General features: G+C 42.5%; 1 protein-coding gene across 3 annotated transcripts in view; it reads right to left on the reverse strand.

The window, feature by feature from the left end:
* Positions 1-990: 990 nt before the first annotated feature.
* LOC119400435 (uncharacterized) overlaps positions 991-19254 on the reverse strand; it is a 51141-nt gene continuing 32877 nt past the window's right edge. For all 3 annotated transcript variants that reach the window (XM_037667465.2, XM_037667467.2, XM_049418075.1), the window contains 2 exons: positions 7901-8187; positions 991-1293 (listed from right to left, as the gene is read on the reverse strand). In XM_037667465.2, the coding sequence (XP_037523393.1) occupies positions 1133-1293; positions 7901-8187 (448 nt within the window). In that variant the 3' untranslated portion in view covers positions 991-1132. The remainder of the gene's footprint in view (positions 1294-7900; positions 8188-19254) is intronic.

The raw sequence follows: 19254 nt of genomic DNA on the forward strand, positions 1-19254 counted from the left end.
TAGTTTTAGCCACCCCACCCTAGAGTTACTGTATATGCTAAGGTAGCATATACAGTAACTCTACCCCACCCAACCAAGTTGCACCATTGACCTTCGTCGCGTTTTAGATATTCGTCCCGTCGAATTATTCGAAACTTCGAATACTTGCTATTCGAAAGTCGAATCGAATTATTCGATTAGGTATTATTCGATTCGAATTCGAAAATCGAATATTCGCACACCCCTACGCTTTACTCTAGCTGTACACTAAAACGGCCGCCCGCATCACGCCACTAGCGCCGCCACATTGAATTCCAGCAGTGTCATTTGCTTTTAGCAAAGTTTTACACTGCACGAAGAAGATGGGAAACAGGAACATATAAGCACACACAAGTACTCCTGTTATTGTCCTGTCTTCTTCGGGCAGTTTAAAACTTTGCTGAATCCATGAACCGACTAGCCCAACAACATGCCTTCATTTGCTTTATTTAGTGTGGTGCATTGCAGTCTGCACAATGGGTGCCGTCAACAAAAACCCCAACAAACAACGCAGCTTTTTAAAATGATTTCTGCAGCGTCTTTTCTCCCTTTTTTTTTCAGCGCTCATCTGAGGAACCAGAGCCAATATAATCACAGAGGTCACAAACCCCGTAAAGAACTTAGTGCCGTGCCGTGTGTCATCAGCGCAACTTCTTTCTGCAAAGGGTCTTTCAGAGCAACATTAGGGATTTACTGCAAAGTACTTTACTTCTGCCTGTGTGTGAGGCATATTATGCTGTTGTATGCACATTACATACACACACACACAATGCTGTTTCAGTACAAGGTGCTTCCAACATGTGATCCATGTCCTCTATATATATAAAAGCAGAAGAGAACGACTGGAAGACCTTGCAGTCAACCAGCAGTCTGTTTTCCGAGAATGGCTGGGACGCCTAGTTTGTTTCCATTTTTCTTTTTTATGGTGGGCCCCGAAAAGAAAAGATGCTTGAACCCAACAATAAGACTTAATCACTCTCATACAATTCTTTTTAATTTCAAGAGAAAAGTCAATCATGGAATGTTATAGAAAAAAAAAACCAACACACATGCTGTGCATAAGAATAAACGGGTGGGGGACGAGAAGTGTCACCAGGAACACTGATCGATCAGTTCACTGCGGTTTTTTGGAGCTGTCAGTCGAGCTGCCAACTCTCTTCAAAGTCTGAAGCACGTAGAAGACGGCATAGAGGCAGAAGCCAAAGCTTGCCACAAAGGTGCCAATGAAGAACAGGATGCCGACAGTGACAATCACACCAAATGTGATTAGGGTGCCTGAAATACAAAAACAATTTGACATCTAGAGAAATCACATTACACTTCCATTAGTAGAAATGCCGAACTCATAAAACCAGACTGAATATGAACGCTGTTTAAATAATGAGCCTAAGAACATCAATCGGAAAGCCAAACACCTTTGTGCTTCTACGTAAGCACAGAAGTGTAAAAGGAAATGCGAAAAGAAAAAAATAACTGATTTGATTCAATTAGTAATAATAAAAATATCGGGGGGTTTACGTCCCAAAACCACGATATGATTATGAGAGACGCCGTAGTGGAGGGCTCGGGGGAATTTCGACCATCTGGTGTTCTTTAACGTGCACTGACATTGCACAGCACATGGGGCTCTGGCATTTCGCCTCCATCAAAATGAGACTGCCGCAGCCGGGATCGAACTCTTACCGTCGGGTCAGCAACTGAGCACAGTAACCACTGCTCCACCGTGGCGGATTTGATTCAATTAGTAAGAAACTAAAGAGAAACATCAATTTAATTTGGGTTGATAAAGTATTGTTTCAAAATTTTTATTAATTTTGCAGTAAGAGATGGTTACCAGAAAACAAAATGAGCAGCAAGCTTACAGTTTTATGTTTACTAGTGTTTGGCACATTTAATTGTGGCAGCAATTACAGGAACACCTACGGCAATAAGTAACTGTTGGCGTGGCGCTCCATATAAAGTCCAAGTGCGACAATACCCAAACATGTGCCACATGGGGGGTGCTGTGGGATCGAGGATTCGATTTGAAAAGAGTTCATTGAAAAAGAAATGGGGTTGGGGAAGGAGGCGCGGCTCCACTGGCCTCAGCAGCCTGCCATGCTTGGTCGAGGAGTGCCACTCAGGCCTCCTTCTCCTCGTTGGCGATTCAGGTCTCCCTTTGCTCAGTTCTAAAATTTTGCACAATAATGTGAGGTGTATTAATTTTGGATGGCCCAAATTCGCATTTCCATGTAATGTGGGTGAGTGCTGGCTGTCCTCCACACTACAGGCAAGTGCTGGCATATGTGGTTGGGTAGATGGCATGTTTCAAACACAGGTGTGTATGCATTTGTCTGCAGCTAATGCCACTCATACACTTCCCTTACACCTAGCTGAGGATGTGGTGGGTAGTAGCGCTGTCATTGTCAATGGTGGTGTTCAAAGATATCCCTAAGGGACAGTTGCTCGGTGAGTAGCAGCTCGAGCTGCACTGTCCACTCTGTTGTTACTCGTCACTGTGGTATGTCCCGCGCACCATATGACACGATGCTCTTGGTCTAGTGCTACACCCAAGAGGCAGGCGACGCAGGCAGGAAGACAGCCACTAGTGAAATAACAACATACTATTTGTGAGCTTGTGACTACACTTCCATTTCAAGGAAACTAGACTCTTGTTTCTCTTATTTCTCTGAGTTTCAAGATACGCTTGTGTTCTGACATGAATGCCTTGTGGAATGTACAAAAGACAAAAACTGTTATCACTAAGTCACACTTTTGAAGCGTCGCAAGTCATATCTGCTAAACACTGGAATGATAAACCATGGCTGAATAAGGAAATTTGAGCGCTTATAAACAGAAGAGATCGTCTCTATGAAAAATAGTGCCAGACGTCCGATATTGAAACATACAAACAGATGAAACAACTTCGTAAGAAGATAACCAAAGATCTGCGGGAAGCAGGCAGAGCACACTTAAGTGATCTAAGTAATAAGGTGAAAACTAACCTGAAACTCGTCTGGAAGTACGTTAAAAGAAAGACTAAAGCTCCTGGTGGTATTCCGGATATGAACGATGATACTAAATACCTGTCGCATAATACAAGTAAAGCAGAATGTTTTAACCAGTACATTCAATTGGTGTTTTCGGTGTCGTCAGCTGTTCAAACTACAACATATAATACAGTGGCGTTATCGGAAATGGCAGAGTATTAAATTTCAGAACAAGGTGTTACATCTCTTTTAAGAAACCTTACTGCAAACTCAGCATCAGGGCCAGATCAGATTTCAAACTTCATTTTAAGAAACTGTGCCGCTTCCATCAGCCCGTTTCTTACAGCTGTGTCCAGAAAATCTTTATTGCAGGGTGCATTACCTGATGATCGGAAATGAGCAAACGTCATTCCCATCTACAATAGTAGTGACAAGACGAGCACTTGTAATTATCGGCCTATTTCTTTAACGTGTGTGTCCTGTAAAACTCTTGAGCATACAATATATGCAAATTTAGTAAAGCACCTTCAGATTAACAATTTTTTCTGTCTCACAAAGCATGGTTTTCGGAAAGGATTTTGCTACAACACGCAATTAACAGAATTTACTCATGACATCGCCGCAACGTTAAATTCTGAAGGCCAAATGGATTGCATTTCCCTAGATTTCAGCAAGGCTTTTGATCCTGTTATACACTCGCTCCTTTTACTGAAATTATCTTGTCTTACCATATCTGCTAACACACTTCCATGGTTACAAGCTTATCTTTCACGCAGGAAACATTGCACCATTCTCGATGGCACATCATCGATTGTCACATGTAGACGTCATTTCAGGAGTGCCACAAGGCTCCGTTCTGGGCCCGCTTCTCTTTTTTCTTTATACTATGATCTATCAATGATCTTGCTGAATGCAGTGATGCTACTGAGGACTTCTGATTTGAAGAAATTTCTGAAGCAGCAATATTTTCATTTTGGAGCACTTTAGAGCAGCAGAAATTTCCATCTTGGAGCCCTTTGGAGCAGGTAATTTTACATCTGGGAGCAATCTGGAGCAGCTATTTCACATTCTGGAGTACACTGGAGAAGCAAGTTGCATTTACATTCAAGCACTTGAATAATTATTATGGGGCTCTTATGAAGAGCTAGAAGTATTTCGATTTATTGAAAACTTCATGGGGAAAATAATCTCAGGAGCACTCCATATTTCACTCGATAATACAAAAATACGGGCGTCATGCAGTTCAGTGTTCTGGACTAATCTCTTCAGCGATTATTTTCGAAACTATCAAATAAAAAGAATACTGGATCAATAAAATATGCCATTCGACGCTTTTGGGTCACTCAGCCTGATCGGAGATGAATATCTTGTTAAAGGCGAAGGCGGTCCGAGCAGATAAAATGGAAAAAATGACCCCAGTGAGTGACAAGGCCATGCTGCAACAACCAGTGGTGAAATTCTTCTAAAAATACAGGGCATGCAAAGACGGACACAAGAAAGAATTCAGGACACCACAAACGCTGACTAACAACTGAAGAGACACACAATGGCGGTAAAGAAAGAAAGCACGAAAACTTATCTGCGCATGCCCATGCAATAGGCGAACCTATCGATCCTGCACGCGTGGGGGTCTACGTGAAAGATAAGTGTTAAGGCATTTGATTTCATTTTGAAGCAAGTTACTCGACGGTTGGCTCACGCATGCGCTACCGCTATTCTCGATATGCCATGCCTCAATCATCAGGCGCGTTTCTTCATTGCTATGCCAGTACAAAATTGCACATTCATCGAATTTTGGCGTGCACTTGCACTCTCGTCAATGTAAAGATGGATTAGAAGGTAAGCCTCTGGTTAACAATCTCTTATGTTCCAATAATCTCCGGTTGTGGACGAAAAGACAACCCAACCTATTGTTGAGATATAATCTTGAGAGGATTGCTTGTGATGTCAAAAAGGCTAAATCGCTTACTTTAGAATTATTTTTTTCAGCGAAAACACATAAGAACGATATTCCATTTCGAGCAATTGTTTTAGAGAAAGGCGCCTGGCAAGTTGCTGTATCTAGCTATTTGAAGAACTGCTTAACCTCTTTGAGTTTTTCAGACCCTTTTCATATGTGTAATTCTCAGGCGCTGGTTCAGTTCCTCCCAGAGAACCCCAGCTGTTGTAAAGCTTTTAGTATGGATATTGAAGACCTTTATTACCCCGTGCCACATGAGGACTTGTTAAAATGTGTTAATGACTGTATTAACAAACAAAAGCATGAGATGGTTTTCACCGATAAATGTGGTGTTTCTACAGAGGCTTTTCTAGAAATTCTTTCCATGTATTTAAAGTCGACGCTGGTAGGTTGGAAGGAAGGTGTTTATGTGCAGAAATCAGGAATGTGTATTCGTTCTAAGGTTGCTCCGGTTCTTAGTGATTTATATCTTAGCAAAATTGACAAGCTTTTGGAAGGTGCCTTTGGTAATTCTATTATTAAGGCTTTTCGTTATGTGGACGATTACTTGATTTTTGTAGTGGTGAGGACTTTAAAAGCGTGGTAACGTCAGTGAGAGAAAATTTTGAATTAAATGGAAGAGGACTGAATTTTACTAAAGAGTTACCTCAGAATAATGGAATATAATTTCTAGACATTTCCTTAACATTTCAGAAGAACTACGTATGCTGCCAATATTCCCCTAGATCTTCAAAACCACTGTTAAATTTTTCGTGGAGGCACTCACACGTTGTCAAAAACGATATCGCCATGTCTTGCCTTAAGTCTGCCCTCACTAAGTCGTGTGAGCACAAAATGAGTGATAGCTTGAATGCACAGGTTATGCATCTTTTAGATGTAGGTTATCCTCGTGGCACAGTGGCCACTGTCGGTTAACGTTTAAGGAAGTCCATTCATTATGTTAAGTCTGAGCATGGTTGCAGAAAGCGATAGGAAGAAACGTGTTATAGGTATACCGTACATTCATTGCGTACCCCACAGGCTAAAGAAAGTAGGAAGTAGATACGGGGTTAATGTTGTTTTCATGGCTGCCAATAAGCTAGGTAAGATTTGTGCCGCTGTGCAGAGGAAGAATGAGCGAGTAAAAGACAAGAAGTGGACCAATATTTGTTTCATAAAACATACCAACAAATTCACAGATGGCTGTACAAGTGTGGTGTGTGAGGTCCCTTTCAGCTGCGGCCGCTTCTACGTAGGACAGACGGGCCGTTGCATTAACCAGATATTATTGGAACATAAGAGATCGCTAACTGGAGGCTTACCTTCTAATCTATCTCTACATTGTCGAGAGTGTAAGTGCACGCCAAAATTCGATGAATGCGCAGTTTTGTACCGGCGTAGGAATGAAGAAACGTGCCTGATGACTGAGGCATGGTATATCGAGAGTGGTGGCAGCGCATGCGTGAGCCAACCGTCGATTAACTTGCATAAAGATGAGATCAAATGCCTTTAACAGTTATCTATCACGTAGACCCCCACGTGTGCCGGTTTGATAGGTTCTCCTATTGCATGGGAGTTCGCAGATAAGTTTTTGTGCTTTCTTTCTTTTTTGCCGTTGTGCATCTCTTCAGTCGTTAGCGTTTGTGGTGTCCTGACTTCTTTCTTGTGTCCGTGTTTTCATGCCCCGTCTTTTTAGAATGTAGACTTACCAATTTGCTCAGCTCTCTGTTATTCTAAGCGGTGAAATGGTTGCCATCCTGCCAGTAACATTACTAAAAAGGAGTAGTTCCTGCTTCCTGTATAAGTCGTGGCATCTATTGGCTGCCTAGGTTCCATGCGCTTACTTCTACACCACATTAGAAGTTAACTTTTCCCTTCTCCATGTCAACTCCTTAATCTATGAGCATTACTTGTGTAAGAACATGCATGGTACTTTATGTCAGCATAAAAAATTTATCTACAGTGCTTTGCGCACTTTGAGCTGATCTGAGTAGTGCCATTACTTTGACAATGTCATGTGGAATGTGGCTTCAGAAGGTACTGAAAAGCTTCCAATAAATTTACTTACCTGCAAACAAGCATCATCTATACAGAATTTTCTACAAGCATGTTTTGTTGTAAATAAGTGGTGGCCTTACAACGTGAGAGTATTAGGGAAGTTAACATAGTACATTGGCCAAAGCAGTGCTGTGCCATCTGGTGAACACATTGGACAGAGTGATAGAAAGTGAAGAACATTGCCTAAATTTCTTTTTTTGCATTCTTTGAGCCAAATAAAGGCACCCCAATTGTTCTGTAGTTTCTGAAGTCAAAACTCTTTCTCTCCCCCTCCCTATCTTTTTTTTTTGAAAACCTATTCATCAGTGGGAAGAGTATATGTACTTCCCCAAATACCACGTGAAGAAATCAAGCTTTCAAATAAAAAGCATTACGTGTCCTGGGTCAGTACACCCTTGTGGCATGAGCAAAAAATTTGCCAACTAAAGGTCTGAATATACAAGCAATTGAAATTCTCAGTACAACTGCCAAAGAAATAGCTTCACTAGAAGCTAGGCTTCAGCTGCCTTTTGACTTAATGTCAAAGCTTGGGCTTGTCGGTGAAACATTGCAGGGAATACAGCGCAAAAGAAGACGGGTACAAGGAAGGAGACACACCCACAGCGCTCAATTACAACATTTTATTCACAGAATGGAAAGGATGAACATATATACATAAGCCACTGACATGCGCCACAACCAGGAAAAATGACAAATAAGCTTTTTATGATGTGCATAGTACAAGCAACACTGCGCGCAATGGTGTGTCTTTCATGGCCTGTTTAAATATGAAATCTCACGAGATGAAAGTGCTATTGAAGGAGAACTGACACACATACAGCGCTGTGTGTGTGTCGCCTTCCTTGTACCCATCTTCTTTTGCAGTGTATTCCCTCCGCTGTCTTTTGGTGAAAATAAAAGCCAACATCCCACTGACCTTCAATAAAGAGGAAGCCCATGAAGGTAAGGAGGCAGAGGACAATGATGAAGCTCAGAAAGGTCAGTGCCGGTAGGCTGAGAACACCCAGCATGATGGCCGCACATGCCGACAGTACGGGGTTGTCCTTCAGGTATGTTTGGTACAGCTCGGACTCGCGAACAAGCTCAATCTGAGAGGTGGCACGCTGCATGAGCATGTTGATAGTCGTCGACACATTGTCCATCATGCTTGCTGGTCGGTTGCTCATGGCCAGGTCTTCCCAGTCATCAGGGGCATGCAAAATACTGTGCACAAGAGGAGGGGCAATGCACACAAAAACTTTCAAACTACTTGAATAGAAACAAATCTCATTACTAAATCACGTTCATGAGATAGCCTTTGTTATAAACTTCCTTTCATTCTATGCAAAAGAATTTAGTTTTGTTGTTAACAGCACAAAACACAAACACATATACCAGGTTTAAGATTCTAATAGAAAAGGCTTTTCAAAAACTTCCACGAGCAGACATCACAGTTTGTCACACCAGCTACATCGCTTTTCAAATAAAATAACACTATCTGCCAGAAAAATGGTAGCTTTATTATGCTTAATTATCAGAACTTTACTAATTAACCTTTGAAAGGGTCTTGATTGCAGAATTGGAACTGAATGGTAATTCATATCCACTCAGCAAAGATTCTGATACATAGCACAAGTTCTGAGCAATAGATCCTCAAATTTTGTGGTGAGTGCATTGCTAACAATACCAGCAAACTACAATTACATGCATGTACCACAAGGTGCCATCAATGTCCATTAAAATAGACTACCCAGCTATGCATATAATAAGAAACGAAATGAAATAACGCCGACCAAATGAGTGGTTTTATAAACATTAAAAAGACGTTTCGGCTACCGTACGGTAGCCTCGTTCACAGTAAAGCGGTGCAGCGAAGCAGGCTTATGTCCGTTTTAGAACGCTGCCGAGACACCTGGCGTATGCTGGAGGCAGATTTGCATCATTTCTGTTCGCGTTTTTTAAATGCGAAGCATTTCTTAGCGAACCTCTGGCACTTTGAGCGTTTCTATCTATCTATCTATCTATCTATCTATCTATCTATCTATCTATCTATCTATCTATCTATCTATCTATCTATCTATCTATCTATATCTATCTATATCTATCTATCTATCTATCTAGCCGCCTACGTCTGGGTGCTCTCATGATGGCCTCCTTAACTTGGTGTAGACCAAGATTTGCATGGGAGGGTAAGATGATTTGACGAATATGATTGCCGGGTCATGACATGAATAACGTTAAATTCTTGTCGCGTACGTCGTCAAACCCTTTCCAATAGACACGTGTGGCACATACCCATTTACCACAGGCCGCGGTGTACGGGTATGCGTCACAGGTGATACACAGTTTATATCTACCCAGGAACAACGAGAACAGTCATTGGTAATTTAAATGCGAGACAGACAGACAATGATCTTTGCGTTAAGCAAAACCGACATCGGCATCGTTGACTCAACGAATGGAAAGAATGAACATTAGGATTCCAGCAGGAATCGAACCCAAGCATTCTGCGTGGCAATCAGGTATTCTACCACTAAGCCACGCCAGGTCTATAAACTGTTTGGAAAAACAGCCTACGCAGGCGTAATATCGGTGCAACGTCACTTGTGGTTGTGGTGCTGGCTACCTAATTTTACAAGAAAGCAATAAACACTACATGATACTCCTACGATGTGTACTCCTACGATACAGGCGTCATATGAGATTAACGTCTGTAGTTCCAGTGTTAGCTCCGCTTTTATAGCAGTCTAATAAACATTAAGTTTGTATTGCTATGATTCAGCAAGTTTTATTGAAGCACTGCTCGACCCCGGAGGAATACATTAACGAAAGTTACATATGATATCCACATCACCGCACCGTAAAGTACACTTCGTCCACCAGAACGACGCAGTGTACATTTCTTACGAGGATGGGCGATGGCCTCATGCTGACCGAGGATGATGCCAGATTGATTGACAGCCGCTTTGTAGACTAGGCTACGTAGGCCACTACGCCCAGGAAATCTACGAATACGACAAACACCATCCCCTGATGTTGGTCTACGTAGCACTATCCAGGCCTACCAGCCTCGACGGCCTATACCTCACCAACGCGAAGGGTGGCTTCAGGTTCCCACATGTCGCCGGCTCTGTCGACAGACAAACTGTCGACGAAATGACCGAGGCATCCACGAATTCCAACAGCTCTACTATACGACATACTTCACTACACATGGACCCCTCGTCACTTAGATCACGACCGGATCTTATAGCAAGTCATGACCAGCTGCTGGTGCTCACTGATCACGGTGATGATGCCCTTGTTCAAGAACTGTCAAGAACTTCTTCCACACATGCACACGGGTTCGTGAAACGTGCGTGCGTTCTCGGGACACGTATAAGCACTACATATCAGCTTACCGCTTCTGGTGTTGGTAATGCCCACGTTGCCATTGGCAGCGTTACCCAACTGTAAACAACTTGTTATATAAGACACATGCGGCTCTTCAACATATATATGTGTGCGTATAAAATTGATACAAATCTTTAGCGTCATTTTGTAACGTGTCGCTCAGTAAAAAAAGTTAAGCCACAGTCACCTACCCGCCGCATGCTTCGCATAACATCGAATCCCACGGTACGTGGGATCTGCCAATTTTTTTGTAGTCTGAATAAGAAGCGATTTCAGATACTGACGCAAACACCAGTTTCTTTCATTTGCGGTTATGGTTGCCTTGGCCCAGTCAGTGTCGTGATTACATGTAGCCACGTGTTCGGCATGTGCGTTAGATACCACATTCTTCTTTCTGATGTCATTCATGTGGTCCTTCAGACGTCTCTCAAAGTTACCACTCTCCCCGATATAAACATAGTCGCAGACTGCACACGGGATTCTATAAACGACGCCTGGGAACTTTCTTGAGTGGGTCCTTCATGTGCACCAGTTCGTGTTTAAGTTTTCGGGCAGGAACATGCGCAACGTGTACGTCGAACGTTCGTAGAATTCGTGCTAATGCTTCACTAACACCTGGCACATAGGGGAAGGCTGCACGAGCTTGGGGCTGCACAGCTCGCGTAGCGGCGACGTTGCGTGTGTGGCGTTCTACGAAACGATGAAGCTGAGAGGGTACCCATTGTTAGAAAGTTCACTGCGCACTTTGGAAAGGTCAGAGGCACGGTCAGCGTCACTGAAGCAAATCCTATGTGCCCTCTGTATCAAGGAAGTGGCAAGAGAACGTTTGTGACAGGCCGGGTGGACTGACCCTCCAGTGACGCCTACTGTGCCTCTGACCTTCCCAAAGTGCGCAGTGAATATTCTAACAACGGGTACCCTGTCAGCTTCATTCGTTCCGTAGAATGCCGCACACGCAAAGTCGCCGCTACGCGAGCTGTGCAGCCCCAAGCTCGTGCAGCCTTCCCCTATGTGCCAGGTGTTAGTGAAGCATTAGCACGGGTTCTACAACATTCGACGTACACGTTGCGCATGTTCCTGCCCGAAAACTTAAATGAACTGGTGCATGTGAGGGCCCACTCAAGAAAGAAAAGTTCCCAGGCGTCGTTTATAGAATCCCATGTGCAGTCTGTGACTACGTTTATATCGGGGAGAGTGGTAACTTTGAGAGACGTCTGAAGAACCACATGAATGACGTCAGAAAGAATGTGGTATCTCACTTGCGGAACACGTGGCTACATATAATCACGACACAGACTGGGCCAAGGCAACCGTAACCGCAAATGAAAGAAACTGGTGTTCGCGTCAGTATCTGGAATCGCTTCTTATTCAGACTACAAAAAAAAAATGCTGAACAGAAATGATGGAAATCTGCCTCCAGCGTACGCCAGGTGTCTCGGCAGCGTTCTAAAACAGACATAAGCCCTCTTCGCTGGACCGCTTTACTGTGAACGAGGCTACCGTACGGTAGCCGAAACGTCTTTTTAATGTTTATAAAACCTTTCATTCGGTCCGCATTATTTCATTTAATTTCTTCTTCATGCTCCTTCCCGACCAGACGATGCTTCGTCAAACCATCGATTTCAGCTACGCGTATACTAGCCCCATTCGTTTTCTTCTTGAAACTTTCTTAAAATGACTGTTGTGTTTAGTGGAGAAGCCCATTTTAGCCCATATCTTGCTAACAAATGTATTATGTAGGAGTGTGCATACTGAATAGTCTATGCTACTCAATAAACATTCAACTATTCTCTACTGACATCTAATGAATATTTCTTGTTGTTTCCTCCCCCTAATAATACCGAGATAAGAATGCTTATTGAATCCCAATGGAGATGGATAGACTGTTTAGAATGATTATTCTGCAGAATTGCTGCACTTGTTGTGCAGGGAAAACATGTAGCTCCTGCTAAACACGTCCAGTCTTTTCAACAAGAATGGATTGCTGCTAGGTATCACACAGCCTACATACAAGTTTGTTCTGATTTATTATTAGACAACGGTAAACTTAAAAATAATGTCGGGTAAAGTAGTATCCCGCTTTTCTCCTTCAGTAAACACGACACCATACATACACCAGGTCACACATTTCCACAATGTTAGTGCCTTGTTGTCCCATATTAGTCATAGCAGCTATTTATCATTTGCAAGCTCAACAATCATTCAGACATCTCGTTCTGATCGGTACTACACATATAAGGTGCATTAAAAAAGAAAGCGAACTTTTGCTGTAACGCTTTTAATGCTTATTGTAAAACATTCTAAGCACCTTTCCCCTCAAGGTAATCCCCTTTACTTGCAATACACCATTCCCATCATTTCCTCAATTTTTGGAAAGCTTCCTGGAACACACTTTCTGGGACGGTGCGAAGGTCTCTTGTCGCATTGTCCTGAACTTCCTCTATGATTTGGAAATGACACGCTTTCAATGTTGTTTTAAGTTTCGGAAACGGGGAAAAGTCATCTGGGGCTAGGTCCTTAGAATGCAGTGGATGGCACACAACACGTGTCCGCCAATCTAGGCACCTCAAAAATCAACATCAGGAGCTTTGCAGGGAGGGAGGGAGACAAAAAAAAAAAAAAAAAAAAAGCTCATGCACACACGGACACACAAATCTTTATTTTTTTGCGTTTCATGGCCACAGTAACGTCATACACAGCTCTGAATACTAGCAGTAAAGCTTTTAGACACCAGCGATCGTACCTATGCTCGTAATTATAGGATGCATGTGTAATTATCCCACATGCGTGCAAGGCAAAATGTGCTATGACCCGCGAAATCCAGTAGCCCCTTTCCGCACATAGCGTGCTTCACAGCATAACATTGTACAATGACAAAGCTAACGGGCGTGGGCTGCAGTGTGATGTTATCGCAAGTTTCTTGTCGAGACAAAGATAACATGACAAACCGTAAATAACCAAGGCCACACAAACGCAGAGGCCTCCCCTCCCTTTGCATCCGTGGTTAGAGGGGAGGGTCCCATGGCAAGCTGATGGGGTTCCTCAAGGACAGAGAACTTTTAGAGCCACGATACTTTGTTATTTTCATTTCAGCTAGGTGGGGTTAGGGCTGTAAAGTAGGAGATTCATGGCTGTGCTTGTACAACTGGCAGGACTGGTCAGAAATCAAGGAAGAGTTGGCAGGTATGAGAATGGCAGAAAGAAAACAACGCAAAAGACGGAGCACAAGAAAAAGGAAGACACAAACAATAGCGCTGACTTACAACAATGGTTTATTCGTCAACACTGCGAAATATATACTTGTGCAGTCCGAAATGAAAGGAAGAGGGAACAATGGTAAACAAAGATAATATGAACAAACTATCAGCATCATCACTGTAAACTATACACATTCCTTACAATCATCTGATAGATGATCAATTATACTGATCATCTGATAATCATCTCATAAATAATCAATTGTGCTGCGTGTCTTGTGCTGTTTTCTTTCTGCTATATTGTGCCAACACGTCTAAGCATCCACTTTAGCTAGGTATGACAATGTTAGTGTGTTGTTCTGTAAATAGCTGAGTAGAAAGGATGATGCATGTGCTAGTGCATTGCTCTGATGCAACATGCAAGTATGGTTTTCCTATAATTCACGTGTCTTACTGCACATGGCATCCCTTAAACGTGCTGGAATTTTCCGGTACACTTCCTTGTTTGCCATCTGACCATGTAGTACAAGTTCATTGTGAACAATGCCTTCGCAGTAGAAAAATGCAACCAACATCACCTTTACCTCTGACCGACTCTTGTGTTTTTTGGACAAGGAGACCCTTTACCCACACACTGCGACAACAGCGCCTTTGTTTAAATATCATAGCCCTAAACCCATGCCTCATCGCCTGTTATGCCAAGCTTTGCAAAGTCTGCAGCAAAATTTCACACACACACACACAAATTGTTCTTCAAGCTCTTTCATTGTCACTTTGGTATTAATCCAATGAGCAGAATGTGCACATGTCCGCTTCAGTGGCTGTAGCTTGCCAACTAACAGTCAAAGCGAAACATGGCAAATTGCAGTTCGTTTTCTAAGCCTGCAGCTACATGGACTCGGTGGCCGCAGCGCGCTGCCTGTTTCAAAAGTTCGGTTTCTTCTTTGTGAATACACCTCGTAGGTAGTGTACATAAGCTACATTTCTTACAAACAAACTCTGTGCAAGCTTCACGTATGATGTTGCTTTAGAAAAATGAAAACACTCAGTATATTTGACACAAAGTTTTTTTTTTCTAATACTGTATTCATATTCGATTAAAAAGTTCCACTATTCACACACCTCTATTCATACAATACACCAGTTGCTTTTTTGTTCACAGAACCAATGCTTTCACTGAACACTTTTCCTCTTTTTTGCACATGCTCCTAGCTATGCTTACTGGCAGTACAATGTTAGTGACCATTTAAACATTTTGTTTTTCAGGACACAAACAAGTTGAAACCAAGGCAGTCTCTTGCTTACAAGTGAATACCAAGTTTTGTTGTCTCCTAAAACAAATTTTTAATCTTGCTTTGTGTGTGAACATTTTTCCTTTTTGGGGGAAAAAATCTAACAGTTGTGCCAGTCCAGAAAAATGGTAATAAAAGGAATGCCAAAAATTATCATCCAGTGTCCCTCTTGTCTGCATTTGCAAAAGTGCTTGAAACAGTGATGCTCACTAATGTATCGTTTTTCTTCAAGTGTAAGATTAGCATTTGCCAACATAGCTTTGTACAAGGCAGGTCTGTAGAAACTAGGGTTGTTTTTCTTGATTCTGAGCATTCCGCTGTTGCTAACTGAAGCCACTTATACTTTGACCTCTCAAAAGCAGGATAAAACAGCAGAAAAAAAGAACACACCAAAAAAAGCACAGATACAGCGCTCTATGTGTGTTCTGTATTTTTTTGCACTGTTTTATCTTTCCCAAGTATGAACCAACTTGTCCAGGCATCCATTTTAGCTAAACCTCCAAAGATTTGACATTGTTTCGCATGAGCCTCTTATCTATAAACCCTGGACTTACAGTGTCAGTTTCAGCCTGTGCATGCTGATGAAAGACTACATATCCTCTAGGTTAAATTACATTTTCATTGGTGCTAAGTATTCTTTGCCTATGAATCAGCCTCTGGTGTTCTGCAAGGGTTTATCTTAGGCCCATTATTTTTTCAGCGTTTATAAAAATAATCTGAAAGAATGTTCACCTCATTTATGTCTTCTTTCGTACGCTGATGAGATGAAACTCTACTGTATACCTGCCAACCTAGGGACCTCGAAAAATCGGGAGATTCGTAAAACGAGGGGGGAGAGGGCGGGGGAGCTTATTTCTTGCTTCTCAGCGCCGCAGTAATGTCATACACAGCGTCACGCACAACAATGACTGCAGTAAAGCTTTCACACGCCGGCAATCATACCGTGCTCATAACTATAGCGTGCCCGTGCAGTTACACACACGCACAAAACAAACTTGCTATGACATGCGAATAATATATCCTTTTTCCACGCTTTCACCACATAACACTGTACGAGGGCAAAGCTAACTGCGAGCACCGCAGTGTGAAGCTATTGCGAGTTCCTGGTTGATATAAAGATAACATGCCTAACCATAAATAGCCAGGACCACACACAAACGTGGCGGCCTCTCCTGTCCTTAAATCAGTGGGTAGGGTCTCGCGGCAAGCTGCTCTGGTACCTCAAGGTCAGAAAATTTTAGAACCGTTGTCTTTTGTCATTTTCATTTCAGGTGGGTGTTTATCGGGAGATTTATTTTTTTTCCCATACAATCAGGAGAGTTGGCAGGTATGCTAGTGGGAAATTAAATTGATGCATGGTTGTGAATTATTGTGGGAAGACGTGATCCTGTCTTGAAACAGTGTGCTTCCAAACCTTTAGGAATTAATCCACCGAAAACAATTATTTTCTTTTACTCATGAAATGTCTACCTTACTGCATGGATGCTTATTAGAAAACAGAACATTCAGCTCAAAAGAGCAAGATGTATGCGTGACTTAGGAATTGACTCACAACTAACTTTCGAAGAACATAAATTGGGAATGTCATACGAAAAAAGGTAGCAGCTCACTCCTTTGGGAATCACGGCTGCTGCAGCAAGCGAAGTGGCCTTCGTGCAGTCTATGGCTTCAATGCAAACTTAGTGATGAAAGCACTGCATGCACGAAGCTAGGAACTACCTGCTGAACGTCCATAAAGAGATCGGCATGCGAGCACAGGTGACCATGCCCTGTAGTTAGCTGCACCACCAGAGGTGGGCAGCCCAACTACGGTGAAAGATGAGCGGGGCGACACCCTTTAAAGTGCGCCAATTGGGCCTTTGCGCCATCTCACGGGTGATAGTGAACAAGCCTCTGCCACGCTGAAGCAGCTCGGAGATCTGCGTACCACCAATGGTAATGGTGTATATAAAGAGCTCGCCGTTAGAATGCTGGAGAATGTATGCCTTCAGGGCTGAGTAATTTAACGTGTCGTGCTGTGGAGTGAGGAGTTGCAGGTTCGAATCCTATATCCTATATATATAGGAATCCTATATATATATATATATATATATATATATATATATATATATATATATATATATATATATATATATATATATATATATATATATATAGTGGGAAAGTTCAGTGGGTCCGGAACGTATAGGAAAACAAGAGGGTGCACGTATGAGAAAGCAATACATTATGCCTTACATTTCGGCCGTGGCACGGCCTTCGTCAAAGAATGAGAAATTCTCTGACAAAAAAACCGTGCCACGGCCGAAACGTAAGGCATGACGTATTGCTTTCTCGTACGTGCACCCTATATATATATAGTTGCAGCAAGGAAGTCACGTTGGCCCCGGTTGGTTTTTGCGGTATGTACCGCAAAACCAACGTGCGTCGTACTCTCTCTTGTTTTGTTCCTTATATATATATATATATATATATATATATATATATATATATATATATATATATATATATATATATATATATATACAGAACGGCATCGCAGTGATGGCAAAAGCCCACAGAGGGTGTCCATATAATTGCTATCACAATAAAAAATCCACGCAGAATCTCCTTTATGAGATGTCTAAGTGATGCTAACTGTTGCATTATATTGTATGTAGTGGCTGTCCCTCGAACGCCATTTTTGGGTGTCATTGGTGTGGCATCTTTCATCTTCCTTTTAGCACTCGTCAGTGTTTCATCTTCTCTCTAGCACGCGTACGTGTACCATGGGACAGTGTTTGGAACACAGACCCATGGCACATGCATCCTGCGACCCCTGAAGTGTGCGCTTGGCATCACAATTCAAAATTTCATAAAGTTTGAATTTTCCTGATGTGTACAGTCCTCCTGTTGGCTTTATATCTTGTACTGTAGATGTCTTTTATTCCACTATTTGTTCTGCACTGTGTGCACAACGCATTCATGTAGGTCACATACGTTCATATTTTACAAGCATGGATGCATAGCATAATGGTTAAGACGCTTTTGGAGTGTGAGGGCCCAGGTTTAAACCCAAGCACCGGAGTGAAAACTTATTTTCTTTTATTCATTACTTTCTTTATAGCGGTGATCATCTTATGTGACCCACGCGGACAGATGGACGAATGAACATTTTCTCGTTGAGTCGCCATAGAACTGCTTAAGCATTTAAAATTTGTTGATTATTTGAACTAAGCCCACCAACATGCCTGATACCAACATATTGTCACCAAGCCCACAGATAGGTGCTTAGAGGAAGTCACAGTTCACAAGCAAGAGCTTGGCAAAAAGTATCCATTTTTAGTGATTTCTGACAATCGAAGAACATGCGCACATGCACGAACTTTGTCATTCTCGCTCATGGAGCTGGCGACACCATTAGCCAACCTGTTTTGCGTCAGTTCTGCCCTCTCAAAAGCCACCCCACACATAGGTTCCAGAATCGACAAAGGTGGTAATTCCTCTGAGAGCCCACAATGGTGGACAGGACCCACACATTGTCGCCTAGTTTGTGCTGTACATTTTGTCGAACTAGGTAGTAATGGCACGCATTGTTATTTTCCCGGGTGTGGATGCAGTCCCACACAAGTTGGTGAGCTTTCTAGGTTTTCGGGATAAAAACATCATCAGTGCTTTCATTTCTCGTCGTGCCATGGTCTGCTGGAAGCATGATGTCTAAGGGTTTTGTGATGCAACATCTGGAAACATGATCAAATGGTGTAAGCTCAGTGATCTCCTGACCTGTACTATAAGCATAGCTCATGCATGGGAAAATTTCATTCCACGTTCTGTGCTCTACATCAACATACATGGACAGTATGTCAGCCAGTGTTCTGTTTAGGTGCTCTGTCAAGTCATTAGCTTGGCCATAACAGGCTGTGGTCTTCCGATGGTTCGTATGCATCAGCATGACGACTTGTTGCAATGACTATGCATTAAACGCTGCACCACCATCAGTAATAGTGCACCATGATGCAGCACGATTCCGTGGACGAAGAACATGGTGACTTTGGCAGCAGTTCCAATAGGCACAGCTAGTGTCCCAGCATAGCAGGTTAGATAGTCGGGTGAGGCAATTATCCACGTTTTTCAAGGGTGATGTAGGGAATGGGACAAAAAGATCTGCTCCCACCTGTTGGAATGGCACCAAAGGCGAGCACAAGAGGGTTGAGGAAACTGGAAGGCTTGATGTGTCATAGCTTGTCCCCAACAGTTCTCACAAAGTGCTGAAGAGACGAAAATAAATGTGGCCAATAGTATTTCGGGTGTACGCGCACTAATATCCTCGCAAGGCCTAAGTGAATTTTTTCCTGGCTTGAATATTTCCTTTGCAAACGCTCCCAGTTCGTTACTGCTAACAATACTACTTCATCGCAAAACTCTGTCCACTC

The sequence above is a fragment of the Rhipicephalus sanguineus genome, chromosome 7, assembly GCF_013339695.2.
Source record: "Rhipicephalus sanguineus isolate Rsan-2018 chromosome 7, BIME_Rsan_1.4, whole genome shotgun sequence".
NCBI classification, from domain to species: domain Eukaryota; kingdom Metazoa; phylum Arthropoda; class Arachnida; order Ixodida; family Ixodidae; genus Rhipicephalus; species Rhipicephalus sanguineus.